The 23,676-nt window shown below is 43.3% G+C and overlaps 1 protein-coding gene across 2 annotated transcripts in view; it reads right to left on the bottom strand.

Moving 5' to 3' along the window:
* The window catches only part of LOC139552413 (signal peptide peptidase-like 3), a 42,217-nt gene extending 32,198 nt beyond the window's left edge, over positions 1–10,019 (bottom strand). Inside the window, exon 1 of one of the 2 annotated variants that reach the window (XM_071364136.1) lies at positions 9,628–10,019. In XM_071364136.1, the coding sequence (XP_071220237.1) occupies positions 9,628–9,653 (26 nt within the window). In that variant the 5' untranslated portion in view covers positions 9,654–10,019. The remainder of the gene's footprint in view (positions 1–9,627) is intronic. The other variant, XM_071364135.1, reaches the window with a different exon arrangement.
* Between the last annotated feature and the right edge of the window lie 13,657 nt (positions 10,020–23,676).

The following is a 23,676-nucleotide window of genomic DNA, read 5'->3' as shown; positions in this document are numbered from 1 at the left end:
ATATGTACAGCTGCAGTGATCGGTAAGCTGCTCAGATAGCTGATGCTTAAAGTTAGTGAGGGAGATATAAGTCTCCAACTTCAGCGATTTTTGCAATTCGTTCCAGTCATTGGCAGCAGAGAACAGGAAGGAAAGGCGGCAAAATGAGGTGTTAGCTTTGGGGATGACCAGTGAAATATACCTGCTGGAGCGCGTGCTACGGGTGACTGTGTTATGGTGACCAGTGAGCTGAGATAAGGCGGAGCTTAACCTAGCAAAGACTTATAGATGACCTGGAGCCAGTGGGTCTGGCGACGAATACGTAGCGAGGGCCAGCTGACGAGAGCACACAGGTCGCAGTGGTGGGTATTATATGGGGCTTTGGTGACAAAACGGATGGCACTGTGATAGCAAACTGGATGCAGTCTGAGTAGAGTGTTAGAGGCTATTTTGTAAATGACATCGCCGAAGTCGAGGATCGTTAGGATAGTTAGTTTTACGAGGGTATGTTTGGCAGCGTGAGTGAAGGAGGCTTTGTTGCAAAATAGGAAGCCAATTGTAGATTTAATTTTGAATTGGAGATGCTTAATACGAGTCTGGAAGGAGAGTTTACAGTCTAGCCAGATACCTTGTCCACATATTCTATGTCAGAACCGTCCAGAGTAGTGATGCTAGTCGGGCGGGCGGGTGCGGGCAGTGATCGGTTGAAGAGCATGCATTTAGTTTTACGAGCGTTTAAGAGCAGTTGGATGCCACAGAAGGAGTGCTGTATGCCATTGAAGCTCATTTGGAGGTTTGTTATCAGTGTCCAAAGAGGGGCCAGAAGTATACAGAATGGTGTCGTCTGCGTAGAGGTGGATCAGGGAATCACCCGCAGCAAGAGCGACATCGTTGATATATACAGAGAAAAGAGTCGGCCCGAGAATTGAACCCTGTGGTACCCCCATAGAGACTGCCAGACAACAGGCCCTCCAATCTGACACAGTGAACTCTGAGACGTAGTTGGTGAACCAGGCGAGGCCGTTGAGTCTGCCGATAAGAATACGGTGATTGACAAGAGTCGAAAGCCTTGGCCAGGTCGATGAAAATGGCTGCACAGTACTGTCTTTTATCGATGGCGGTTATGATATTGTGTAGTACCTTGAGCGTGGCTGAGGTGCACCCGTGACCAGTTCGGAAACCGGATTGCACAGCGGAGAAGGTACGGTGGGATTCGAAATGGTCAGTGATCTGTTTGTTAACTTGGCTTTCGAAGACTTTAGAAAAGACAGGGCAGGATGGATATAGGTCTGTAGCAGTTTGGGTCTAGAGTGTCACCCTCTTTGAGGAGGGGGATGACCGCGGCAGCTTTCCAATCTTTAGGAGTCTCAGACGATACGAAAGAGAGGTTGAACAGACTAGAAATAGGGGTTGCAACAATGGCGGCGGATAATTTTAGAAAGAGAGGGTCCAGATTGTCTAGCCCAGCTGATTTGTACAGGTCTTGCAGCTCTTTCAGAACATCTGCTATCTGGATTTGGGTGAAGGAGAGCTGGGGAGGCTTGGGCCAGTAGCTGCGGGGGGTGTGGAGCGGTTGGCCAGTGTTGGGGAAGCCAGGTGGAAAGCATGGCCAGCCGTAGAGAATTGCTTATTGAAATTCTCAATTATCGTGGATTTAAAAATCGGTGGTGACCATGTTTCCTAGCCTCAGTGCAGTGGGCAGCTGGGAGGAGGTGCTCTTATTCTTCATGGACTTCAGTGTCCCAGAACTTTTTGGAGTTAGAGGTACAGGATGCAAATTTCTGTTTGAAAAAGCTAGCCTTTGCTTTCCTAACTGACTGTGTGTATTGGTTCCTGACTTCCCTGAAAAGTTGCATATCGCGGGGACTATTCGATGCTGGTCGAGGGCAGTCAGGTCTGAAGTGAACCAAGGGCTATATCTGTTCTTAGTTCAATTTTTTTTAAAGGGGCATGCTTATTTAAGATGGTGAGGAAATTCATTTTAAAGAACATCCAGGTCTCCTCTACTGACGGGATGAGGTCAATATCCTTCCAGGATACACGGGCCAGGTCGATTAAAAAGGCCTGCTCGCAGAAGTGTTTTAGGGAGCGTTTGACAGTGATGAGGGGTGGCCGTTTGACTGCGGACCCATAACAGATGCAGGCAATGAGGCAGTGATCGCTGAAATCCTGATTGAAAACAGCAGAGGTGTATTTGGAGGGCAAGTTGGTCAGGATAATATCTATGAGGGTGCCCATGTTTACGGATTTAGGGTTGTACCTGGTGGGTTTCTTGATAATTTGTGTGAGATTGAGGGCATCTAGCTTAGATTGTAGGACGGCCGGGGTGTTAAGCATATCCCAGTTTAGGTCACATAACAGAACAAACTCTTTAGATAGATGGGGGGCAATCATTTCACATATGGTGTCCAGGGCACAGCTGGGAGCTGAGGTGGGTCTATAACAGGCAGCAACAGTGAGCGACTTATTTCTGGTGAGATTCATTTTAGAAAATTAGAAGCTGGAACTGTTTGGGCATAGACCTGGAAAGTATGACAGCCTGCAGAGTTCTATCTCTACAGTAGATTGCAACTCCTCCGCCTTTGGCAGTTCTATCTTGCCGGAAAATGGAAATCTCAGAATTTTTGGTGGCCTTCCTAAGCCAGGATTCAGACACGGCAAGGACCTCAAGGTTGGCGGAGTGTGCTAAAGCAGTGAGTAAAAAAACTTGAGGCTTCTGATGTTAACATGCATGAAACCAAGGATTTTACGTTACAGAAGTCAACAAATGAGAGCGCATGTGGACACACAGGGCCTGGATAAACCTCTACATCCCCCAAGGAACAGAGGAGGAGTAGGATGAGGGTATGGCTAAAGGCTATCAAAACTGGTCGTCTAGTGCGTTGTGGGCAGAGAATAAAAGGAGCAGATTTCTGGGCGTGGTAGAATAGATTCAGAGCATAATGTACAGACAGGGGTATGGTAGGGTGCGAGTACAGTGGAGGTAAACCTAAGCATTGAGTGACGATAAGAGAGGTTGCATCTGTGGGGGCACTAGTTATGCTAGGTGAGGTCACCACATGTGTGGGAGGTGGGACAAAAGAGGTATCGGAAGCATGTTGAGTGGGGCTAGGGACTCCGTAGTAAAATAAAACAATGATAACTACCCGAAACAACAGTATACAAAAGAATACTGACATTAGAGAGAGACATAAAGCAATCATAGGTGTTGATTGGGAGAGCTAGCTAAGACAACAACTAGAGGTCGACCGATTAATCGGAATGGCCGATTAATTAGGGCCGATTTCAAGTTTTCATAACAATCGGAAATCGGTATTTTTGGACACCGATTTGGCCAAATTTATTATTATTATTAATTTTTTTACACCTTTATTTAACTAGGCAAGTCAGTTAAGAACACATTCTTATTTTCAATGACAGCCTACGAACGGTGGGTTAAGTGCCTTGTTCAGGGGCAGAACGACAGATTTTTACCTTGTCAGCTCGGTGATTCAATCTTGCAACCTTACGGTTAACTAGTCCAACGCTCTAACCACCTCCCTTACATTGCACTCCACGAGGAGCCTGCCTGTTACGCGAATGCAGTAAGAAGCCAAGGTAAGTTGCTAGCTAGCATTAAACTTATCTTATAAAAAACAATCAATCATAATCACTAGTTAACTACACACGGTTGATGATATTACTAGTTTATCTAGCGTGTCCTGCGTTGCATATAATCGATGCGGTGCGCATTCGGGAAAAAGGAGCAGTCTGACTGAGCGATGGTAGGCAGTAGCAGGCTCGTACGCATTCATTCAAACAGCACTTTCGTGCGTTTTGCCAGCAGCTCTTCGCAATGCTTCAAGCATTGAGCTGTTTATGACTTCAAGCCTATCAACTCCCGAGATTAGGCTGGTGTAACCGATGTGAAATGGCTAGCTAGTTAGCGGGGTGCGTGCTAATAGCGTTTCAATCGGTGACGTCACTCGCTCTGAGACTTGGAGTAGTTGTTCCCCTTGCTCTGCAAGGGCCGCGGCTTTTGTGGAGCGATGGGTAATGATGCTTCGAGGGTGGCTATTTTCGATGTGTTCCTGGTTCGAGCCCAGGTAGGGGCGAGGAGAGGGGCGGAAGCTATACTGTTACACTGGCAATACTAAAGTGCCTATAAGAACATCCAATAGTCAAAGGTATATGAAATACAAATAGTATAGAGAGAAATAGTCCTATAATTCCTGTAATAACTACAACCTAAAACTTCTTACCTGGGAATATTGAAGACTCATGTTAAAAGGAACCACCAGCTTTCATATGTTCTGAGCAAGGAACTTAAATGTTAGCTTTTTACATGGCACATATTGCACTTTTACTTTCTAATCCAACACTTTGTTTTTGCATTATTTAAACCAAATTGAACATGTTCCATTATATATTTAAGGCTAAATTGATTTGATTGATGTATTATATTAAGTTAAAATAAAACTGTTCATTCAGTATTGTTGTAATTGTCATTATTACAAAAAAAAAAAAATATATATATATATATATATTTTTATCTGCAGATTAATCGGTATCGGCTTTTTTTGGTTCTCCAATAATCGGTATTGGCATTGAAAAATCATAATCGGTCGACTAACAACAAGGGGTAAGACAACAGCTAATCAGTTAAGACAACAACAGGTAAAATGTCAATGATTGGGCAGAGAGGGTCAGTTAACTACACACAGGGCCTGAGTTCGAGGCTGGGGTCGACAAATAAACAAAATCAACAAAAAAAAAATGGAGTACCGTGACTAATCAACAGTCCAGCAGGCATCAGCTATGTAGCCAGGTGATCATAGGGTCCAGCCTGTGTCAGGCCTGGTCTGTACTAAATCTTATTGAGAGAGGTTACCTACATTTTAAAACTTTTTTTCTGAGAGTCCTTTAGGTGCCACTCCTTTACTGAGGAGTGGCTTCCGTCTGACCATTCCACCATAAAGGCCTGATTGAGGACAACCATCTCTGCAGCACTCCACCTTCACCACAGAGGAACTCTGGAGCTCTGTCAGAGTGACCATCGGATTCTTGGTCACCTCCCTGACCAAGGCCCTTCTCCCTCGATTGCTCAGTCTGGCTGGGCAGTCAGCTCAAGGAAGAGTCTTGGTGGTTCCAAACTTCTTCCATTTAAGAATGATGGGGGCCACGGTGTTCTTGGGGACCTTCAATGCTGCAGACATTTGTTTTTGGTACCCTGCCCCAGATCTGTGCCTTGACACAATCCTGTCTCTGAGCTGTACGGACAATTCCTTCGACCTTATGGCTTGGTTTCTGCTCTGATATGCACTGTCAACTGTGGGATCTTATATATACAGGTGTGTGCCTTTCCAAATCATGTCCAATCAATTGAATTTACCACAGGTGGACTCCAAGTTCTAAAAACATCAAGGATGATCAATGGGAACAGGATGCACCTGAGCTCAATGTCGAATCTCATAGCAAAAGGTTATCTAAAATGTCAACAAAAAAGCTGTCATTATGGGGTAGTGCGTAGATTGATGAGGGAAATTTTTTTTCTCTCCAAATGTTCGAATTTATTCAAATAATTCACTCCCCCCGAGACAATACATGTTAGAGTCACCTTTGGCAGCAATTACAGCTGAGAGTCTTTCTGGATAAGTCTAAGAGCGTTCTACGCCTGGATTGTTCAACATTTGTGACCCGTTTCAGAAAACTAGGCTTATGTCACTACTTCACAGGAGAGCCGTTTGAATGGGAACTTTTGTTTTTTAATCAAAATGCGTTTTTTTTGTTGTTGCAACTTTCATGTGCCTTAATAACAAACTTGTATGCCATCTGTAAATACAAATACAATTGTTAAATTACGAGCCTAGTTGGTTTAGCCAAAGAAAAAGTGAGGCAAAGTTCCCGCTAGCCCTGATTGGCTGAGATTATGAATGGGGTGGAAATGACAAGAGATGAGTTTGGATTGGTCTGCCATAGGGCACACTTCTGTCTATTTGAACTGATCAGTATGTCTAGGTAATCCTGTCTAACGTGGCTTTTTAAAAATTAAAGTTATGTATTAAAACAGCATACGCATTGCTCTCCACTTTCTGGAGGACTGAGTTTAGAAATCAGTGAAATTAGAGTATGATAGCTAAGGAAATGGAGAAAACACCTGTCTCCGGATTACATCAAACTAAGGGCAACCATGGCATCCCACAGGAGACGTGTCCAACCATGAATGATGTATACGACGAGTAAGATAGTCTAGCTAGCTACATTTTCAGATATTACATGTTTCAAATTGACAGAAAGAGCCATTTGCTTAGCTAGCTATAGCCAAATGTTAAGTAGCTAACATTGAACCTGGTTGGTTAGCTACCTGCAGATTCATGCAGGGTAGTAACGTCATGAGTTGTGATTATGCTTCATTGTTTACCTAGATATCTAATGTTAGCTGGCTGGCTCGCTAGCTAACGTTACTGGTGTATGACCTTATTCGTATCTCAGAGCCATTTTCTTAGCTAGCTATAGCCTAATGTTAGCTAGCTTCCATTGAACGTGGTTGGTCAGCTACCTGCAGATTCAGAAGATGAAAACAGCCTAACCAGCTCTGCTAGGGCGAGTAAAATGGTCAGAGTGGGGTGTTCTCTCATTATGTGTCTGCTAGCTAGCTAGCTAGCCAATGTTAGCCAGTTAACGGCTGTGAGGTCAGAACGTTCGGATCAACTCTACTCATCGGCCAGAGCGTCCAGTGTGTGCTCTGAACGCGAAACCCTTTAAATTTACGAACGGACAATCACCAATGCTCTGGATAACATAACAGCCTATCCAGCTCTGCTAGGGCAAGTAATGTTCAGTGAGCTGTTCTCTCTCACTTAGATGTCTGGAAGTAGCTAGCAAGTTGGCTTGTGTGCTTGACTGGTGTTAGTAACATTACATACAGATCAACCCTTAAAAAGTGATGGGTAGGGCTAAAGCTTAAGAGGGCGTGAATGATGCTGAACGGGTATAGACAAAGAAGGGCTCTCCAGCAGTACCAAAAAATTCAATGACCATTTTCTCAAAAGTGAGTTTACAAGTTGATCAACTTTCAAAGCAAAAATACTTTCCCATTGTTCCTAAACTATAGTGTATGAAATACCATTTTGTAGCTCTGAGTCTCTACTTTTATCCAATGCAAAAAAAAAAAAAAAAAACATACATAGGGCCGATTTGAGCCGTTCGGTCACATTTGCACATTATTCTTTTCAAAATTCTTCAAGCTCTGTCAAATTGGTTGTTGATCATTGCTGGACAACTATTTTCAGGTTGACATAGATTTTCAAGTAGATTTTAGTCAAAACTGTAAAATGCAGATTTGGCCATGTGTTTTAGGTTATTGTCCAGCTGAAAGGGGCAGCAGGTAGCCTAGTGGTTAGAGTGTTGGACTAGTAACCGAAAGGTAGCAAGATCGAATCCCTGAGCTGACAAGGTAAAAAATCCATCGTTTTGCCCCTGAACAAGGCAGGGCACTGTTCCTAGGCAGTCATTGAAAATAAGAATGTGTTCTAAACTGACTTGCCTAGTTAAATAAAAGGTATAAAAAAAGGTATATTCACCTCCCAGTGTCTGGTGGAAAGCAGACTGAACCAGGTCTTCCTTTAGAATTTTGGCTGCACTTAGCTCAATTTAAAAAAACAATTTAATCATGAAAATCTCCACAGTCCTTAATGATTACAAGCACACCCATAACATGATGCAGCCATCCAGAGCATCCAGGGTAAAGCGCCCCACCAAAGGGCACATCGACAGATCTCCCACCAAGCCAAATCGGGGACCCAAACCAGCAACCTCTCGGACACCGGCCCAAGCTCCCAACCACACGGTCACCAACCATCTAAGATGTCCAACACAGTTCCCCCGAGAGCTGCCCCTCAACCATCCGAGACCTCCCCACACAAAAATAAATCTCACCCTCCACTCCCCATGGTTATGGAGAGTGAATGAAATTGTTTCTTTGTCATCTTGCTAGGTAGTTATCTAGCTGTGTCCATCTGGCTAGTATTATCAAGCCAGATGGGCTCCCGAGTGGCACAGCGGTCTAAGGCACTGCATCTCAGTGCTAGAGGCGTCACTACAGACACCCTGGTTTGAATCCAGGCTGTATCACAACCAGCCATGATTGGGAATCCCATAGAGCGGCGCACAATTGGCCCAAAGTCATCAGAGTTTGGCCTGTGTAGGCAGTCATTGTAAATAAGAATTTGTTCTTAACTGACTTGCCTAGTAAAATAAAGGTTAAAATAAATAAATAAACAAGGGCTTTCTGCAAAATAGCAACATTAGTGTAGCTAGCTAACTAACATTGGAATCTAGACCAAACCTAAACAACACACACAGACATGCATTGCCAAACAATGCTACTGCCGCCTTCTGGTTTGGAATATTTTAACAAGGCTGAATGGCTGACGACTTCAAGGTCTTTGCTGTGTTAACACAAAATAGATCGACTGCCGACACAGGCAAACGTTTGACAATCCTACCGGTGTGTCTGAGCTATAAATGGTTGCCTCCACATCAATACTTAAAAACAATACTAGCCATTTAGATGGCACATAATTTGACTTTAATAATGCCATGATCTGCAGCATAGGCCGTTCATTAAAAAACATCAAATGTACAGCTAAAGTGGACAAAATGACCCCATTTCCAATTGCGAAAAATCGATAAATGACACGGATGGACATGTTATTTATCAGTCTACCTAATATTGGTCTGCATGGCACCACTTGCTATCACACATAAAAAATAAAATTTGAAAACTATTATTCTGGCACATAACAGTAGGGATTGCAATCAGTTAGTTATAGCTAACAATGCGGGAAGATAAACCCCGATTTACAGATCAATGCCTTATTTAGCCAGCTAGCTACTCTTAGGAAGCAGGTTATTATGATGGACAATCAAGATAACAAGCTAGCTAACGTTAGCTAAACAAGCTAGAGGTGTTGACTTGCTAGCAAGCCAGCTGCGCACGTCATTAACAAAATAAAAATGGATGACTCAATAACATAGCTATCTCTCCGACTTTATAAGACACCGGGCGTGTCATAAATGTATCACAATGACAACATAATTATTGTGTGAAAAAGTGGACATTCCATGAATAAAGCCGGTGACCTTTTCTGCTAACGTAGTCTAACTTGCAAGCGTAAACTGGTTCGGTAGGCTAGCTACACTCATAGGCTCCCTTTGTGTGCAACTGGCTAACGAGATATAGCAATAAGATATTTATGCATACACAAAAACGTATGTTGACGAGAGGCTTACAAGCTAGATAGCTAACTAAATAATATTATTTTGGTAGGAGTTGGCTAACTAACATCAGTTATATACAACCTTACAGATTCGTCTACCTTGTATAACCATTTCCGTATGACCAATGAAATGCCAACATTAAGACGAGCGGCTAAGTCAGCTAACTGGCTGATAGCGAGCTAGCCCTGTACTTGGACCGTAGTTAGCTAGCTCACTAACACAATTTGAAAACAGGGCCATCTAATTCTAGTTAAGCAAAATAGCGGCTGATTTATTTAGGAACGAAGCAGGTTGTCAACTATATCTCTGTAAAAAAAAAAAGTACATACAGCAATCAAGTCAGGCTATTAGCCAGCTCGTGCAATGGCTATACCTATGCGCACTCACCAAGAAGAGTAGCCTTGCTCCGCCATGTCACCGACGACAACAGTCAGTGGTGGGTTCCGCGACTGTTGAGATTCGGTTCCCTGTGGCCAAAACGAAGGACCTGGTGGACACAATTTCCGCCTTTACTTCAAGATGTCTTTTTTAACAGTTACTATTTGATAACAACATGGCGATGTACCCCAGCCCCCATCTAGCAAACACTAGTCGAATAGCTTCCAATCGAATGACAATGATGGTTTGCTAGCTGGCCAAGACAAAGCACCCCGAGAAAAACTGTATATTTCGTCAGTTTCGCGAGTGTCCTGCAGTCTCACTGCCCTTACAGGCCCGAGTCTCAATTGATCCTATACTCGCTGTAAATCCATATTTAGGAGTGTTTTCTAGCGTCTATATTCATATATTCCAGAAGTCTGCACCCTTCGCTGTAATGGATGCCGCGCAGACAGCTTTGTTTTCTATGGCAAGCCAGTCACGTGCACGCGCAATATCGCCCTTGCTAGAAAGGTTTCACGAGTAATTTGTGTGCACTGAAGTGCAATGGAAACACGTGAATTGGGGTGTATTCATTCCACCGATTCTGTTGCGAAAGTTTCTTAAACGGAACGAAACGGGGAGGGACCTTCCTGAATTTTTCCAATAGAAACTCTTGTCTTTTTAAAATTTAAAATGTTTTCTTGGCAAAACAGCTTATTCGACACATTTTGCCATGGGACACAAAACAATTGTTTGTTTCAGTTTTATAACTAATTATACACATTTTGCAATGAGACAATGTTGATTTTTTAAGCTAATTTCCTGCTATTCTAAACCTTCTGCTACGAAAAGTCACTTCTGAGAGCTGCATCCCATGTAGTCAAAACCCACTTGTTAGTTGGCCGTGACCACGTTTACATGCACACCAATATCAAATCAAATCAAATGATATTGGTCACATACATGTGATTAGCAGATGTTATTGCGAGTGTAGTGAAATGCTTGTGCTTCTAGCTCCGACAGTGCAGTAATATCTAAGAAATTACACAACATATACCCAATACACACAAATCTAAGTAGGAATGAATTAAGACTATATACATATGGACGAGCGATGTCAGAGCAGAACGGACTAAGATACAGTAAAATAGTATAGAAAACAGTATATACATATGAGATGAATAATGCCAGATATGTAAACATTAAGTGACTAAGATACCGTAGAATAGTATAGAATACAGTATATATATATGAGATGAATAATGCAAGATATGTAAACATTATCAAGTGACTAAGATTCCGTAGAATAGTATAGAATACAGTATGTACATATGAGGTGAGTAACATTATTAAAGTGACTAGTGTTCCATTCCTTAAAGTGGCCAGGGATTCCTAGTCTATGCCTATAGGCAGCAGCCTGTAATGTGCTAGTGATGACTGTTTAACAGTCTGATGGCCTTGAGATAGAAGCTGTTTTTCAGACTCTCGGTCCCAGCTTTGATGCACCTGTACTGACCTCGCCTTCTGGATGATAACGGGGTGAACAGGCAGTGGCTCGGGTGGTTGATGTCCTTGAATATCACGTTATTATTCGGGATACTCAAGTAGGGTATTCTGTTTTTGAGTTGACACATATGGACTTAAATTAGGAATATTCTGCTTATTCACAGATACAGGGATACTTGTGAAATCGGGATATAAACTACTATCCGGAGTACTGTGCACATGTAAACGTGGTCACTGTTGCAGCAGCAGAGATACCATGTGATGGAAAGCGCCTCAATAATGCTTGAACCATTTTATGTGATATTTTACTCACTCAATCAATCAATCAATCAAATGTATTCATAAATCCCTTCTTACATCAGCTGATGTCACAAAGTGCTGTACAGAAACCCAGCCTAAAACCCCAAACAGCAAGCAATGCAGGTGTAGAAGCACTCTTTGTTAGTCATTTGCATTAATAAATACCATTTTAATAAATGCACACAACTATGGACCTAGTATTTTTTTTGTGGTGGTACCTCCAAATGAGACAGTCATCTTTCTCTTCAAAGTAAGTGCAGTTGGAGGCGTGCATGGCCACGCAGTCATGGGTGAACAGGGAGTAAAGGATAGGGCTGAGAACGCACCCTTGTGGGGCCCCAGTGTTGAGGATCAGTGCGGTGGAGATGTTGTTTCCTACCCTCACCACCTGGGGGCGGCCCATCAGAAAGTCCAGGACCCAGTTGCACAGGGTGGGGTCGAGACCCAGGGTCTCGAGCTTAATGACAAGTTTGGAGGGTACTATGGTGTTAAATGCTGAGCTGTAATCGATGAACAGCATTCTTACATAGGTTTTCCTCTTGTCCAGATGGGTTAGGGCAGTGTGCAGTGTGATTGCGATTGCGTCGTCTGTGGACCTATTGGGGCGGTAAGCAAATTGGAGTGGGTCTAGGGTGTCAGGTAGGGTGGAGGTGATATGAGGCTTGACTAGTCTCTCAAAGCACTTCGTGATGTGAGTGCTACGGGGCAATCATCAAGTTTGCTGACGACACTACAGTGGTAGGCTTGATTACCAACAACGGCGAGACGGCCTACAGGGAGTAGCTGAGGGACTTCGGAGTGTGGTGTCAGGAAAATAACCTCACATTCAACGTTAACAAAACAAAGGAGATGATCGTGGACTTCAGGAAAGAGCAGAGGGAGCACCCCCTATCCACATCGACGGGACAGTAGTGGAGAAGGTGGAAAGTTTTAAGTTCCTCGGCGTACATATCACGGACAAACTGAAATGGTCCACCCACACAGACAGCGTGGTGAAGAAGGCTGAAGAAATTTGGCTTGTCACCAAAAACACTCAAACTTTTACAGATGCACAATCAAGAGCATCCTGTCGGGCTGTATCACCGCCTGGTACGGCAACTGCTCCGCCAGCAACCGTAAGGCTCTCCAGAGGGTAGTGAGGTCTGCACAACGCATCACCGGGGGCAAACTACCAAATCACTAGTCACTTTAAACAATGCCACTTCATATAATGTTTACATACCCTACATTACTCATCTCATATGTATATACTGTACTCTATACTATCTACTGCATCTTGCCTATGCCGTTTGGCCATCGCTCATCCATATATTTATATGTACATATTCTTATTAATTCCTTTACTTTTGTGTGTATAAGGTAGTTGTTGTGAAATTGTTAGATTAATTGTTAGATATTACTGCACGGTCGGAACTAGAAGCACAAGCATTTCGCTACACTCGCATTAACATCTGCTAACCATGTGTATGTGACCAATAAAATTTGATTTGACCATTCCAGTGTAGTCAATTGAGTGAAAGTGAGACTGTAGGGAGCGCACAAATGATGTGAATAGCATATTATGACCTAGCTCATCCTTAATAAATAAAAATTATTTTCTATGATGATTAATGATCAATAGATGTTCAAATTATTGAAAAGGAAACGTATCCTTGAACTAGGCCGCCCTTAATCATGACTTACAGTTCCATTACATTACACATAAGAAAGTCAGCCATTGGACTAAGGCGTCTGCTGTAGGGGGAAGTTTTGTTAAGATCGTAGACCCTCAGTACTGAACATTTACGCCTTGATCATACCGACAGTTTCTTTGCATTTTGGTAAACCAGAAGTACATTCATTTCTAATGGAACGCTGCGTTTGCCTTGCAGCATTGCGTTGTAGAGGCAGTTGCAGTGAGTTCTGTGTGGTGCATACCTTGGGTGTATCGAACGTATGCATCAAACTGTACGTGTCCACGGCTTGACAGAAAAGGTAGCAGAACGCGAATGTTGAATGTCCAGATGATGCTGCATACCATTTTGCGCCGAAAGACTGTCGGTGGGATCGAGGCGTTGCATGGCTTGCGGTAGCCAACGGTTTTGGAAGCATAATACGTTAAGAACCTTATCTTTCATATCAGCAATAAATAATTTTCAAAGAGAGACAACAGTAACCATAGCTTGCAAACACCCGCGGAACCTTTGATGAGGATGTCGGACCACTATCGGTTACAAAACTGTATCTTTGTTTTTTATCGGACTTGTCACAAGTGTACTGTGACTGGGTTGGCATGGCGGCTAGTTCAGATGGTAGCGCTAGGGCAATGTATTGTAACGACCCTGGGTTTATAAGCGCGGTAATCGACTCTGCCGCTCGAGCATGCTTTTGCGGCACAGTCGATAGCGCGCCGGACCTCGGGGTAGAAGGTCGAGGGTTCGAGACCTGCTCCTTGCTGTTTCATTACATTGGTGTCAGGACCTTGCATCCACGACAGTGCGTGTGCTTGGCCGGTGAGCGCGTTCCTATAAGACGTAGAGTCGCGAGGACGCGCTCTTTGAAAGGAGGCAGTAGTGTGACGACCGTGGGTTTATAAGCGCGGAAATCGACTCGATCGCTGGAGCATGCTTATGCGGCACAGTCGATAGCGCACTGGACTTCGGGCTAGAAGGTCGAGGGTTCGAGACCTGCTCCCTGCTGTTTCATTACAGTATATTGATAATGATGATAAAACCAGCAGTGGCTCGTTTTCATGGATGCCAAGGGAAGTCAGGCTTGCCCCCAAAAATGCACCCCCCCAAAATAAATATTTAAAACAATGTATATTTCGTCTCTCTATGGCAGAATTTTTCTTCAATTTGCAAGAGGTTGAATGTATCTCATCAGAGAAAGGAAGCGAAACAGCGCCCTTCTTTCTCTGTATGTGTAGGCCATCTATCTGATACTGTCTGGTTCCAAAGAGTAGGCTTATGACATTGTTGCCCATACCATTGATTGCAATGGAAGCAAGCAAGCATTCGGTCTCCCTTGATAAAAAATGTATAAAATAATAGCCAATCAGCCTTGAGCTAAACTGAGTGAGCTCAACTATGAATGGTCCTGGCGCACCAAAAAAAAAGTGTAAAGAGAAGCCTATCAAATCTCACCAAGAGCCTATGTCATTGACAGAAACAACTTGAATTGTTTAATCTCATTGTGGTTGTGTTGTTGTCCTCCAGTGGCTAGCTAGCTAGCTAAAATTAGCCCTTTCTAAATTAGCCATGGATGAAGATAGGGATATGGACTTGTGGTTTTACTTAATTCTCCATACTGGCCAATGATTATAATGGCGATTCTGATCCAACCATTAATTCATGCATTGTGCCCCTAGCCTGAGAGGATGAAAGTTCAATATGTAGCTAGATGTAGCATTTCCCATGAAAGGAAGTTAGGCTAGTGAACAAACATTTAAGCCAGGTAGCCTAGGACAATAAAAATACAATTGTGTAGTGTATGACAGAGTGATAGACCATTTCCTCAACATGAAAGAGAGGAGGATGGCATTGGTGTTTCTATACAAGTGGGGTGAGTCAACATGTTTTTTAATTTGCAGAATGCGCACACACACACACAGAAATCAGAACCATGGACAGCCACATCATATTTAGCTTACATTGATTGGACTAAATTGTTTTTGGTATCTTTCAGTTGTCAATTTATTAGACTAAGCAGAGGTGATTTGATGATGTTGAAATGTTGAAGTTGAAATGGTGCTGGAATAGTGGAGGCAGCTCCTGTTTTCTTTGTGACTTGCATAACTCTCGTGGTTCTAAATCAATAGGCTAGTTGTTTAGTGGTCCGAAAATGTTGGGAAACATTAACTTGCTTGAACATACTGTAGGTCATGTAACTGTTTGTTGCATTCAATATGCTTTGTGGACTTCACCGGACAGAGGTTGCTCTCTGGTTTTGTGATGAAATAAAGGTGTGGCTGAATTTATTCTGCTACTGTCTTCTTATTGTCTCGGCCTTTAGGCCTATATATCACGGACACAAGGCATATGAACTAACAGGTTATAGGGCAAACAATGCAATTATCACAACACATAGAAGATAACAGAAGGCTATAACAGAGGCTATACTGCAACACCTGATAATTTCCTGCAACCTGCCTATGTCCTTAGTGGACAACCCTCACTTTAGGCATTTCATGTCAGTGGTAGATGACAAATATTGACCAGTAAGTAGGCCCACGTTGACCAGGTGCCTGTATGACTTAACACTGAACAAAAAGGCTACAATCAAAAGTGCCCTAGAACAGACAGAATCAGTGTCTGTCACTGTAGATATATGGACTGACAGGACCATGAGGGGCTTCATGGGAGTAATGGCCCATTACATGGCCATGGAAGATTAAAAAAACACCCAGACTGGAGTCAGTTCTGTTGAGCTGTGATAGATTCACAGTGTCACACACTGGGGAAAGAATCAGTGATACATTGGGAGTAATATGTGATAATTTTGCCATAGAACATAAATGAGATTATATCATATGTGATAACGCTGCAAATATGAAAAAGGCCTTCACAGTTTGTTTCCCCAAAGCAAGCAATGATCATGATGATGATGATGTGGATAACCCCAGCATATGGGAAGAATTTGGTGAAGAGTACAATGCTGATGTAGAAGCTATCCAAACCAACTGCAGGCAACAGCGCTTACAGTGCTTTGCCCATTCATTACAACTAGTGATTAGAGATGGACTAAAGGGAACAAAAATTATAAACAGTGTGATGGTTAAGGTAACTAAACTTTGCAGCTTACTACACACTACCTGTTCTCTGAAAGAAGCATTTGAAGCTGAGTTCGGAGCCAATCGTAGTATCCCTGCTGCTGTGTCTACCAGATGGAATTCCATCCTCCGGCTTGTTAAAGCAGTCACCAATCTGAATCAACAAAGCCTCAATACGCTACTTGAGGCCCAAGGACACAAGGAACTCTGCTTATCACAAAGGGGATGGAGACAGCTATTGGAGCTAGTGGACATTTTGGACCCTTTTGTCCAGGCCACCGACATTACTCAGGGGGTTCTCTCAGTGCTGCCCTTCCTTGTGTACTGTCAACTATCATCTGCAAAGTATACTGAGCACAAGTCGTCACCTAGTCAGTCTAGTAAAAGCACTGCAGCATTCACTCAAATGCCAATTCCAGGGGGTGTTTGTGAATGTCAGAATGGAGTACTCGGATAAACAGGCAACAAAACTTCCTTTGGTGACAATGTATACATAATGGCTGCACTGCTGGACCCATCTTTCTGCCTGTTCTGGCTTGATCATGATGTCCTCATGTAACCGATGTGAAATGGCTAGCTAGTTAGCGGTGGTGCTCGCTAATAGCGTTTCAATCGGTGACGTCACTCACTTTGAGACCTTGAAGTAGTGGTTCCCCTTGCTCTGCAAGAGCCGCTGTTTTTGTGGAGCGATGGGTAATGCTGCTTCGTGGGTGACTATTGTTGATGTGTGCAGAGGGTCTCTGGTTCGCGCCCGGGTCGGGGCGAGGGGACGGACTAAAGTTAAACTGTTACATTAATGCTGTTGACCCGGATCACTGGTTGCTGCGGAAAAGGAAGAGGTCGAAAGGGGGGTGAGTGTAACCGATGTGAAATGGCTAGCTAGTTAGCGGTGGTGCGCGCTAATAGCGTTTCATTCGGTGACGTCACTCGCTTTGAGACCTTGAAGTAGTGGTTCCCCTTGCTCTGCAAGAGCCGCTGTTTTTGTGGAGCGATGGGTAATGCTGCTTCGTGGGTGACTATTGTTGATGTGTGCAGAGGGTCTCTGGTTCGCGCCCGGGTCGGGGCGAGGGGACGGACTAAAGTTAAACTGTTACATTAATGCTGTTGACCCGGATCACTGGTTGCTGCGGAAAAGGAAGAGGTCGAAAGGGGGGTGAGTGTAACCGATGTGAAATGGCTAGCTAGTTAGCGGTGGTGCGCGCTAATAGCGTTTCATTCGGTGACGTCACTCGCTTTGAGACCTTGAAGTAGTGGTTCCCCTTGCTCTGCAAGGGCCGCGGCTTTTGTGGAGCGATGGGTAACGATGCTTCGTGGGTGACTGTTGTTGATGTGTGCAGAGGGTCTCTGGTTCGCGCCCGGGTCGGGGCGAGGGGACGGACTAAAGTTAAACTGTTACATTAATGCTGTTGACCCGGATCACTGGTTGCTGCGGAAAAGGAAGAGGTCGAAAGGGGGGTGAGTGTAACCGATGTGAAATGGCTAGCTAGTTAGCGGTGGTGCGCGCTAATAGCGTTTCATTCGGTGACGTCACTCGCTTTGAGACCTTGAAGTAGTGGTTCCCCTTGCTCTGCAAGGGCCGCGGCTTTTGTGGAGCGATGGGTAACGATGCTTCGTGGGTGACTGTTGTTGATGTGTGCAGAGGGTCCCGGGTTGGGGCGAGGGGACGGACTAAAGTTAAACTGTTACATTCATACCACATGAAGATCAAGCTGAATTGATGGAGAGTCTGATTGGTAAGTACAATGCATTGCAACATGCAACATTTTCTATTTCACTTGCATTCAAATGATTTATTTTCATGTATAATGTATACTGTTATATTCTTGATCATTTTATGATTTTTTTTCAGACCTAGCCTCAGCCAAAAGGCTGAGGCATGGAAAGTCACCATTACGGAGAGCAGTAGTGGAGAAGAACAACAACCACCTGCCAAAACCTCCAGACTGTTCTCTGGCCTCCGCAACAAGATCAGCATGAGGAAAGGAGACAAAGTCACCTGTCAAAGCAAAGATTATTCACTACATTGAAGTATCTTCAGATGAAAATGAAGTTTTTTGCTTGGATTTTTGGAGAATCCATGCAAAATACTTTCCAAGACTCAAGCAGGTAGCAATGACAGTGTTGGCTGTGCCTGCCACCAGTGCCCCAGTGGAGAGAGTGTTTAGTCATGGAGGCCTTCATCATGCACCCTCATCGTGCCAGGCTCAGTGCAAGAACGCTGACAAACTTGATCTTTCTGAAATGTAACCTGTCTGGAAAATAAATATTCTCTCTCTTAGGGCACAGGATGTCATTTGCTACTTGTTACAGCAAATTGTATTTATGTTAAGTGTCCAGGTTAGTAAGTATATTTTAGGGATAAAGGTCATTATGTTTGATATATAGGACACTTTAGTAGTGCAGTTATTGAACAGTTGTCAGTCATTTTGGTTTACATTCATCTTCCCTCACCTACAGATTTTCTGTTTGTGTGACAGAATGAAGTGAAATATAGACATGTCTGCCACAAAATACCATGCACCTTATTAAAATGTTGTTTGCTTTTTTTAATATCCGGTACAATTACTTTTATTAAATATAAACTGTCTACATTTTAAAAGGAAATGTATTTCGATTGAAATAGTGCCTGATGTGTTTTCTTTCATACAAGTATGGACTAATGAACAGGGGAGTCTCTTCAAATAATTTACAAGGTTTATAGACCTACTGTAACCCATAGCAGGTAGAAAGCCATTGCCAAAAGGGACTTGAGACTTGACCTCTACCTCAAAGACTTGTTAACATCTCTGGAAATAATGGCCTGATGCTAATGTTAAATGTTGTAACCAATGTTCCCTCTATAAACTGCGTGCGTGTGTAACGGATGTGAAATGGCTAGCTAGTTAGCGGGTACGCGCTAATAGCATTTCAATCGGTTACGTCACTTGCTCTGAGACCTGAAGTAGGGTTTCCCCTTGCTCTGCAAGGGCCGCGGCTTTTGTGGAGCGATGGGTAACGACGCTTCGTGGGCAACTGTTGTTGACGTGTGCAGAGGGTCCCTGGTTCGCGCCCGTGTCGGGGCGAGGGGACGGTTTAAAGTTATACTGTTACATTGATGCTGTTGACCCGGATCACTGGTTGCTGCGGAAAAGGAGGAGGTTGAAAGATGGGTGAGTGTAACGGATGTGAAATGGCTAGCTAGTTAGCGGGTACGCGCTAATAGCATTTCAATCGGTTACGTCACTTGTCTGAGACCTGAAGTTGGGTTTCCCCTTGCTCTGCAAGGGCCGCGGCTTTTGTGGAGCGATGGGTAACGACGCTTAGTGGGTGTCAGTTGTTGATGTGTGCAGAGGGTCCCTGGTTCGCGCCCGTGTCGGGGCGAGGGGACGTACTAAAGTTATACTGTTACACGTGCGCGAAGACTGTTGTGCAGAATATATGCCATGCTGCGCAGAGACACGATACTGAATTTCACTGAGTTCGCCCCTTCAGTTTGCACTATATAGATCAACGTTTTTTTCTATGATCGAATTCAAATGATATCAGCCCCTTTTCAATACAACAAACCAAAACAAATCTACCGTTGCAAGACTGGGTCTGTGATTTTGTTGTAGGCAGAGCTGGAGCGCATCGGAGTAGAATTCTATTGACATGGTTAGCCCAAGAGCGGTCTTTCAATCATCAGCGAGTGAATGCGCCTTTCAGTTCAGATCAGAGCTGCGTGTGTGCACATGTGTTTATATTCTTTGCTAGTTTGCGATTTGTTAGCCCAGTTATAGATAAGTATAGGTCAGCAATGAGGAGTGTAGGCTACATTTCAAGCTGTCTTTGAAAAGCCAGTAAGGTAAAAAGATTATGTCTTAATTAAAGCGGCAGTGTTGTATTTTATGACAGGCTTCAATATGCAAATAAGCCAATAGGCAGAGGGGTAGCCAACATTGTCTAATTCTCTGTATGGTAACAATAATTAATATTATTTTGTGGTTTCTTGCATCATACAACATAATACAATTTACAGTCAGCTATTTGGCCCATGGTGTTACAGACCAAGGAGAAAATAATGAATTGTATGTAGGCCTACATTGAACACCAAATATAGGCTACTGTAGGCTATATCATAGAAATCAAAAGCTATTCCATGTGAACATGTTTTGGGATTTGCTCCATTAGTTTTGTTGCTAGGCCTACATTGTGAACAAATAGCCGCAATAGCCGATTGGCTACTGTCTAAAACGGTAAGGGTAGGTACAGCCTCAGTCTTCACTGTAAACACGTGCTGGAAGTTGCACAAAATTCTCACAATTTTCAAGTGTCCACTCACAAGACCTAAAATTTGCTCAGTGCCCCCAAAAATTTTAGGGAACATTGGTTGAAGCTGTGAATGAGATGCAGCATATGGAGGATGTGAATAGAAAGCCATGGAAGCGCAGAGGTACAACATTACAAATAATGTATCCTATGCTGAGGCTGTTAGGAAAGGGAATAACAAACCTAGTGTTCAAAATGCTTCAGATACAACATAGCGGCAGATAGTGGTTTCTCCCGAGGAGGCCAGTGGAACCTCAGCCGATTGTTATTGTGATATGCTAGCATAAATGCTTAATTGTAAAGAAAACCATGGTAGTAGATCATGTAGACTCAATATGACTGCTGCACATGAGCAGGACTACACAAATAAAATAATTAGTGAAGGCAGCCAAAGACATTCTGGGGATTTCTGTAGTTACGGTAGAAATAATAGGCCTACATCGGATTCTGAATTGAAATTCAAAGGATGACCAGGATAATAAGTAGCCTACTATTAGGCTGTTCCTTGTTGTACAATGGAATGCTAGGAGTTTGATAGCCAATGGACAAGATTTTTTTTAAATACATGATTTAGATGTTTTACCAGATATGACGTGTATACAAGAAACATGGTTTAAACCTCAACTGGATTATATTATACCTGAGTTTATCTCTGTAAGAAGTGATAGAACTGAGGGCTTGGGTGGTGGGTGTGCTACATTTATTGAAGAAGGTGTAGCACATAGAGCAATAACTGGTTTCAAAGAACATGAATGTGTGGCGGTGGAGATTTGTAGAGAATGGGGTAACATCACGTTGTTTAAGTACTATAATCCTTGTAAACCCATTTCTCTATCTGAATTAGACATAGTTGCAAAATCCAGTTTAGGCGATAAGGAGACATGGTGTGGTGATCTCAATGCGCATAACAGCTTGTGGGGCAGCAATACCACAGATGCCAATGGTTTAGTGGTGGACGATTTTATGGAGCAGAAGGGACTAGTTTGTATAAATGATGTTTAGATCTTACATTGGTGTCCTTCTCCATTGCTGGTACTATTATGTGAGTGGGATGTGACGATCGAATCCACAATAGGCTGTGCTAATTTCCCAGTCATGTGCAACATAGATCTTGACGTACAGTATGTTTTCAGAAAAGGGAACCGGTTTCAAATTGGTGGTTTTACAAAGCAAATTGGGTACTTTTTTACACTTTGTGTGAAAATGAGGGTTATAAATGATTGTGCTGCATCTGTGAATGTAGTCATATTTGATGCTGCCTTATTAGTTATTCCAATGAGAGGGGGGGGGGGGGTAAAGGAAAGATAGTTCCTTGGTGGACTGAAGCATGTACTAAGGCCATCATTGATCGTGATAATGCTTTTAAATATTTGAAGAATAATTTGACATTCGACTCTCTTGCCTGTCTGCAAATGCTCAGGTACATGTAACAAATGTCTCCTATTGCTCCTGTATTTAACTCCCTCAGGTATCATTACATCACATGACCTGGTTGCCACTTTTTTCACCACGAGCCTCAATGTTCCATGTTTTACCATCATGCATTTTTACTCTATCATTTGGACTGAGTGCACTGAGCACCTTGGACCCTTTGTCATAGTACCTTTTCTGTTCACTCTTCTCTCTGTTAAGAATGACATTGTCATCCTTCTGTTTCTAGTACTGGCAACCTAGTTGAGTTTCCTGTTGAACAGCTCTGCAGGAGCTTTCAGTGGAGTAGCCCTGTAGTTTAACAAAGCTAGATATGGATCTGTCTTTGAGTCGAGAGCTTTCTTAAGCAGTTTTGACACCGTTCTCGACTAACCAGTTAGACTGTGAGTACAGTGGGCTGGATGTGACATGCTTGAACCCATAGTTTAGCGAAATCCCTGAAAGCTGAACTGTTCGGCGTTGTCCTACGGACTACCTCTGCGACCCCATGGCGAGCAAAGAATGACTTAATGTGAGTTATCACCTGACTAGCAGTAGTGTTCTTCAGTAGTCATCTCTGGATAATGAGAGTAATATTCCATCAGTAGAACATAGTTCTTTCCCTCAAGAGCAAAGCAATCTATTCCTACTTTGCCCCATGGTCTTAACACCTCAACCCATATGGGCTCTTTGCTGTTTTGACCTGTATTTCTGCCGTTTCACAGGCTCTGACTGTCTGCTCTATATCAGCATTCATCTTGGGCCAGAATAACACTGCTTTTGCACGTCGTTTCGACTTTTCCATTCCTAGATGGCCCTTGTGTATTTTGATCAGCATGTTTTCCTGTGACACACTTGGTATCACAATTCTTGAACCCTTAAAACAGAATTCCATCAAGTGCAGATGGCGCACCGCTGTATTGACCATAAGGGTATGGTATAGCTTGTACAGATCACCCGCATGTTATGGCTTGAATTACCTTTTGCAAACACTTATCTTCTGAAGTAGCACGTGAAATAACTGTCCACATTTCATCTGAAACTGGGCAACTCATTCTGATAAGGTTTACATGTATGGTATCATTCTGCTCGTAAATCTGGTCTGGTTCTGAGCCATCAAAAGCTTTGGAAAATGTTCCTGCCACTAACAATTATTTCCCTGGCCTGTACTCGAGTTGCAAGTCATATTTCAGAAGTTTTAGAAACAGTCTCTGTACCCTTGGTGGTGTGTATGCTAGACCCTTCTTTGCAATAATACCCAAAGGTTTGTGATCTGTTTCAGCCCACACTGTTTTACCATAGATAAACACATGGAATGTCTCACATGCATGTGACAGTGCCAATGCCTCTTTCTCAATGTGAGTATAGCTACACTCAGAAGTTATCAGAGACCTGGAGGCATATGCGACTGGGCGCCATCTACTGCCATAGGGCTGCAATAACACTGCACATAATCCTGCTTTAGAGGCACCTGCTGAGATTTTGGTTTTGTGCTTTTCATCATAGAACCTCAGTACTGGAGCATGCATGATTAATACTTTGAGCTCCTCAAACGCTTTCTGGTGATTACGGTTCCAACACCACACTGTAGTTTTACACAGTAGATTTCTCATCTGGCTTGTGAGAGTTGCCTGATTAGGTACAAATTTGCCCACATAGAACCTTTGTACACCCTCTTTGTTGGTAGGCGGTGGCATGTTCTTGATGGCTGTCAATTTGCTCTGGTCTATCTGAACACCTTCACATGTTAGTTTTTCACCCAAAAAGGATATTTCTGTCTTTCTGAATTTACAGTTGTCTGCGTTTATCTGTAGCCCGTTAGC

The sequence above is a fragment of the Salvelinus alpinus genome, chromosome 24 (assembly GCF_045679555.1).
Source record: "Salvelinus alpinus chromosome 24, SLU_Salpinus.1, whole genome shotgun sequence".
Taxonomy (NCBI): Eukaryota; Metazoa; Chordata; class Actinopteri; order Salmoniformes; family Salmonidae; genus Salvelinus; species Salvelinus alpinus.
Note: the sequence above shows the minus strand (reverse complement) of the source record. Positions and strands in the feature narration are given on the sequence as shown.